Here is a 7,193-nt window from a genome sequence, read left to right as displayed (position 1 = left end):
GATTGATTATATTTATCTTTAAAAATTTAGCTTTAATTCCTAATCACACAGATTTATTTTTACTTTATAAATTAATAATTATATTGATTATATATTGTTGTTACTAATCTTTGATATATTATTATAATATAAAATATGTTTCTCCTTATAATTGTGGAAGTGCTAGAGTCCATATATCTTATTTTTACTAAAAATATATTTCAAACTCTTATATCTCCAAGGAGTAGAAAAAAAGCCACCACCATCACAATTTGTATCTCAATTGATAACCCTAACAGTAGAATCAAAGGAGACACTAGTTTTCTTTCTCCATTAGCCACTTCACTATTCTCTCATTATTTTACTTGTTCATTCTCTTTTATTTTTCTTTCTTAAAATATGCTTTCAATTTCATTATTGTACCGTTTAGATTATGATCCATACTAAATCCATGCTTCAATCATCACCCCTCTTCAATTTAATATTGGTATGCACAAATATAAAGAGAGACTTGTATCCAAATACCTAGTCTCATGCCATTATCCTTAAGTGAGATTATATGGCTTCTTTCATTTGAAATGGCCACTCACATACAAAGATGAATAAAAGAAGTAGTATTGATCATTTGTGAGTTCTTCTCCATATTTTGGTTTATTCGTTTATTTAGTTTATCTTTTCTTATTTTCTTTTAATTATTACTATCACTTATTTCGATTTTACTCATTTGATAGTTTTAAAATATTACAAAGGTTTCTTTTATAGATGAAATTAGTTTTCAGGAAAGTGTAACCTCATTTTGTGTCTCTTTATGTGATATGTTAAACTATTTTGAGTCTTTTTTAAATTGATTCTGGTTTATCATTGTTTGATAAAGTTTTGATGCTTGGGTCAAGTGGACGGTTGCAATGACGCAAAGAATAGTTCAACAACGTTAAAGTTATGAATTAAAGCAGCTAAGGTGAGGGAGAAGACCAAGTGTTCATAGATTATTGCATTAATGTTCTCCAACTCCCTCAAAGTTGGAGAGTCAAGTTCATGACGATGTAGTTGAGTCTTGTATGCTTAATAGTTATGTTATGTTTTGATAATTGGTTTAATTGTAGTTACCATCATACAAAATGTTTGTATATGGTGCACATCGTCATGAAATCGTGTTATTGGATAATAACTGAGTGTAATAATGTTTATACTGCAATTGTTAAATATCTACATGCCAACATGTTCTGTGTTTTAGGGTCAAGGTGTACATTGATTAACATGATGATAGATAATGTATAGTATGGTATGTATAAAATTGATGTGATGTTCTAGTGATAATGATATTGATGTGAATTGTTGTCTGCTTATTATTGTAAAATATTGATAATAATAGTGGGAATAAGAGGATTGCTTTCACGTAATTATGGGTATGAGCAAGTTATGTGATGACGGAATGGTTGAGTAAGGAAAAATATAATGGCTTTAGAGAATAACTATCCTTATAGTTGAGATTCATATATTTGATTTTTTTGATATCATGTGGTTGTAGCACATCTTCTATAGGCTTTGATGTGAAGGTTCTTTTAGATGATTAACACATGAAATTATTCATATATATTCTATAAATGATATAAGTTGTAAATTCTTAAGGATGTTAATATGTTAGGTTAAGTAGTGCTAAAGTACGATGTGAGAATATAAAAACAAGAGCGTAGTCATGTTTTTGTTGTTTGTTTTTAGGTTGTTGAGTTGAGAATAAAGATAGTGTATGTAAGTTATGAGCTAATTTTAGATGTTGTGAATTACCATGAATTAGTCTAAGTGGGTGATCAAGTGGGGTATGTGTTTAATTTGAAGTTAAAATCGTTATAATATATTGTTTGAATTCAAGGATAGGTAGACAAGATCATTAGAGTAAGGAAGATGTAGACTTTTTGAACACCTCAAAGGTGTAGAATTATTGGGCGGGGCTGAAGGTGATTTTATTTAACTTCTTAACATCATTGTGTTTGTAAGTGGCGCTTGCCTCCTAGGCCGTCCTAAAACAATGATGGTTAAGTTGGGGATTTGTACCTCAGGGTAGTAATGTTGTTAGTGGTGAGTCCTTGAGACTAAAATGGCTAGATAGTGTATGCCTTAAGATGAGTAAAGCATGAGTATAATTGTTTTGAAAGACTTATCTGGTTAACTGAAGTTAGTGTGCATACATCTTACATTAGAAAATGTGTTTTTTGATCAGAAAGATCCAGGATAAAAATATCTTGGGAAGTGAATAGGGGCGGTTCTGATGTTTTTGCATCATGATACCTTGAGGGTTAATTGGTTGAACTAGTCCAAGCCAAGATAGCTATTCTTAAACTAATCTAACTCCGACACCCCCTTTGAGCTGTCTGGACTGTTGTAGAGTGTTCTGGTGTTGTTGGACACACCGGAGAGAACATGTACTCCTGATTGCTTTCCTATGGATGTTGTTGTGAGGGTCCGTATGCATTGCATTGCACGATTTAATGCCTATGGATATTCCTCCCCATGTCCAAAGGTGGATACAACATACATCATTTACACATGGTTGACATTGATTGGTTATAATTGTTATATATGTTTGTGTTGTTTTAATGTTATAATCTATGTAAATTCATGCTACGGTCGTCATAGTTAATATTTTATTCCCTCCTCTATTTTCTTTTGTATGGTATACGTTGTTTATGCAGGTTGAGTATATATCCAGTATGGATACCCATTTTGGGAATAGGATGGAAGTCTTGACTGTAGTTCAGTTAGGGACACATGCTATGTTGGATTGTGGCCTGATTAGGATAAACTCATTTTGACTCGATTATATTGATCATTCTTTCGTAGTTATGATATTCTATTATATTTTATATTGATAAGTATAAAAGTTTTATATTTGTAGTTTAATATTTGTGATTCGAGCGGAGCCTAAGGAAAAACTATTGTATGTTAAGATTCGTGTAATTTTAGTTTTCCTACTTTTAAGTTTTGGGTGGAGCCCGATGAAAGTTTTGTAAATTAAGATTCTTTTAACTTTAGTATTTCTATTTTGTGTATTCTGGATGGAGTCTGATAACGTCTTTTGTACTATTAAGATTCTCCTATTCTAACATTTTCATTTTATATTTCAGGCGGAGTCCGAGAGAGTCTTTGTACATGTCACATGTTCATGATAAAAAAATGTTTGTGTTTAAGCATATTTGACTACTTTATCAAGTTTTATGCTAACTTGAATTTTTGAAGTAATCTTTTTTAATTACAAAAGTAACATAATTATTTTGGGTTAGTAAATTAGGGTGTTAGATTAAGGGTTGTGCATGTTTGTGATGAAATGATCAACCCGGATCACCATCTTCATAAGAAATCTCAGTTATACGTGATGGAGTTAAATGAGGAGGATGAGATGCAGGATCCTATTTCAACCTAAGTTGGAGGTTCTGAAATTCTAGGCCATGAACAAATGATTGGTAGAGCACCTCGATTGTCAATGAAATAAGATTTTTAGCATTGTGATAGGTGGATAGTGATTCCTCTCATTTTGTCGAGAAAATGTAGTCTATCATAACCAGTTCCCTCCTAGAAAAAGAGCACGTCAACAGTACGTACATATTTACCTAAAAACAATGAAGCACTACTGCAAACACTGACCACATTTTTGCATGAACTTGGAGCTAGCCCTAGAGGTTCTGAATGCTAAAGGTGAAACACTAGGTTAGCAGTAGTTGTATTCTATCCTAAAAGCATGTTGACCATAATCAGCATGTAATGTCAACGAGTAAAATCTACACCTCTCTTGGGTGGGAGAAGTAAAATTGCCTCTAATTTTGGCTAAGCAAATTTGTATACAATACATGGTAGAAATATCAACTTGAGTAATCTTCCCAATATATTTTGCACATCATCCACATTACTAATTAAGAAACTCCCTAGTAAATTTAAAAAAAATGAAAAATAATGGCAACTCACCTTTTCAACACACTATTATTGAATAAATTTCATGTTGGCCCACTACATATTTAGTGACTACTACATGAACTCCATCCAATAATAAATGTGTTCAATCTATATTTAGTGGATTCTACATGAATTTCACACGAGGAGTGTGAAATAGAGCACAATGCTAGTAGTGCTCTAAAAATATTGACATTTGTTGGCCCACCATAAATAGAGCACAAGGACATTGTTAAAAATTTATTCATCTATTTCTATATTTATGTCCAAGACTCAATCTGTCATTAAATATAATTATGCTAATTGTATTTATTCATTTTTATTATATTGATCATTTAATTAAATAGATTATATGATAAAGTCATTGATTAAAAATTAGAAACTTGATATTATAATAATGAGAAACATGTCTATTATAATTTTTAATTTAAATTATTCTTGGTCGTAGAATCATTGGGAATAAGACATTAATGACTCGGGTAGACATGTGTGATAGTATTTATTGGATAAATATTAATAGATCTCATTTGTTAAATTGCACATATAGATGATGTATATGTGGATATGATCATTGAACTGACTCAATCGAGAATTCCTAATGGTTAAGAATACCTTAAATTGTCAATAGGAAATTCTCAAGAAGAAATGAAATAGTTTCCTTTGACATGATAATATCTCAGGACGTTATTTGAATGAATATTGGGTGTGATTAAATGCTTGTAGAATTAATGATTATTCAAAAAGGAATCCATCAACTCTTGATGATGAGTTTGAGCTCTATAATAAAATGACATTGGCCAAGGTATTACAATGAATAAAGAAATGAGTTTTTTTGAGTCATTATGACAACTTACTAAAATTTGACAATTGTACCATACTTTAAAGTTAGCACAAAACTGTAAAGATGGAAAAAAATATTTTAATTAATCTTCTAGTGGTTCTTGAAAGTAAAATATATTACTTCATGCTATCTAATCGTTAAGGAGTGTTGCTAGACGCCAACCTTAATTAGTAAATTAATTTAGTTAATTTACTACCAGTTTAGTATTGAACCTACAGAGTCACACACTAACGAGTGTTCTAATCTTTGCTAAATAATATGTTATTTGATAATTAAATTGAAAAATTTAATTTGATCAAATAAATAATTTTATGGAATATTATTTTAATTCTTTGCTATCACCAGGAATTAAATAATAAAGAAAAACATATTCTAAATTATCTGTAGCTGAAAATAAAAGATGAGTTATGATGTTGTTTCATGAAACAATAGGTGGTAATTGGTTTGCAACATTTCAAATCAATCGGTACCACTTGAAAAGTTGTAATATATAAAGATATATCTATACTATTAATAAAGGGAAAACACAAAATAACCACCCATCATGGTGTAATTTGTGTTTTCCTATTTTGCCCTCAATATCTTTTTATTTCTACCAAAAAACCATATAATATTATTTTCTTATTTTAAAAGTGTATTTAAAAAATTGAATATTAGATCAATTGAATAAATTCAACCGTAAATTTAGCGCAAAAAATTATATTTGAATTTATAAAATACAAACTATACATTATAAACGATAGGAAAGCGGGTTGACAGGCACGACAGTGCATGTCAACACGCTAGTATATATAAAGTCAAAACTTGAAATAACTTCCATCACGACAGTGTATCAAATTGCAGACCGCATCACGTGATGCGACCGCAATATTGCGGTTGCGGTGACCGCCACAACCGCATCAGACCGTAATTGCAGTGTGATATCGATTCACAGTGATGCGACCGCAACAGGCCGCAATGCAACCACATCGGGCCGCAACGCAACCATATCGGGCCGCATCAGACCGCATTGATGTCAAAAATATGTTTTTACTCACAAATTATTCACACCGCAACGGCCGCAATCGCAGGAACCGCGACCACAATTTAAAACACTGCTATCAGGCATGATCCAGGAAAAAAAGTCACATAATTCATCATTTGTGCATAAGGGATAATGTGAAATAAGTGTGAATTGGTGTATTTCCATTCTCTGGATGCTCTCTAAAGTGAAAATCTGTGACCATAAATCATACAGTCAAAATTCTTCCATGGTTGAAAACTATAATATGCTGCACATATCTGTGAAAACATTTGTGCTTAAGGATAAAGTGATAAAAAAAATTGCACTTCCTGTCAATGCTTTCATGATTAGTTTATGTGTTGTGAATTACACTTCGATTTTTGTTCTTCAAGCTCTTGTTGTAATCTTTGCACCATTTCAAGCAAGATTGCATTCTCCTGGTAAAATTAAGGTGATAACTCAAAAGACTCGAATAATGTTATGAAAAACAGGAATTCTGCAGACCCAAAAGAGGGCCAAAAAACTTCATCCAACTTCAGATTAATACCAAAGGACAGGGATCATGATGATTATCAACGCATCCGACACAATTAGTAGTTCATAGTGTGGTTATTCTTTGACAATTTCATTCTTGTTACCCGAAATTGAACATACAAATAGGATTGTCATGAGGAAGCAGAACGAAGCTTGACTGATATTTTATGAGGACATACCTTTTTCAGTATTGCCAATTTTCCGGTAATATCAGAAGCATTCTGTACCTTCTGAGAGGACTCCTGAAACTATCACGAATATAATTATACATCATTACACGTAAGACAGGGAACAATCAATCATTTTATTGGTTTAAAAATAAATGTTGATTTCTACAAGTATGAACCAAGCAACTATATCACATACTATATCAAGTGAAATTAAGAAGGCTAAAGTGCAAAGTCGAACCAAGCAACAATAGTAGCACCAAATTTAAAGCATAATCGTTCGAATTTTATTCAATTTGAAAGGAAGAGAGTGGAAGTCCAATGATGACGATACATACCAATTTAAGTTCCTGTAAACACTTCTTCGCCTTTCCAGCTTCCTGATCATACTTTAGCCTCCACTCGGCTGATTCATCCATTGCCTCCCGGTTAGCAATATCAAACTGTCGCCTGCAAACAGTTGAGTGAGCCAAACATAATCATAAAAAAAAGCTGGAATACAATAAGCCTACTACAAAGTTGCCAATATAATGGTAATATAAAAATTCAAGCATCCCGGCAACCACAGAGCAATACTTCTGTTATTAGTATCAACTCAAATCATGAGAATTGTAGGGAATCCTCTTTGCAATATGAAGACGTAAAAACTGATAGATTCCTTCTATTTTGAGAATAAAATCTTTTTGTTTGCCTTTGAAATGAATCTCTTCTATCCTATCACGGGTAA

General features: G+C 31.9%; 1 protein-coding gene across 2 annotated transcripts in view; it reads right to left on the bottom strand.

Moving 5' to 3' along the window:
- LOC109359212 overlaps positions 5,880-7,193 on the bottom strand; it is a 3,920-nt gene continuing 2,606 nt past the window's right edge. Inside the window, exons 2-4 of one of the 2 annotated variants that reach the window (XM_019603787.1) lie at positions 6,805-6,916; positions 6,479-6,541; positions 5,880-6,202 (exon numbers count right to left, since the gene is read on the bottom strand). In XM_019603787.1, the coding sequence (XP_019459332.1) occupies positions 6,113-6,202; positions 6,479-6,541; positions 6,805-6,916 (265 nt within the window). In that variant the 3' untranslated portion in view covers positions 5,880-6,112. Of the gene's footprint in view, positions 6,203-6,478; positions 6,548-6,804; positions 6,917-7,193 lie in introns of both variants that reach the window. The other variant, XM_019603785.1, reaches the window with a different exon arrangement.

Source organism: Lupinus angustifolius, chromosome LG11, assembly GCF_001865875.1.
Source record: "Lupinus angustifolius cultivar Tanjil chromosome LG11, LupAngTanjil_v1.0, whole genome shotgun sequence".
Lineage (NCBI taxonomy): Eukaryota > Viridiplantae > Streptophyta > Magnoliopsida > Fabales > Fabaceae > Lupinus > Lupinus angustifolius.
This window is presented reverse-complemented; position numbering and strand designations above follow the sequence as displayed.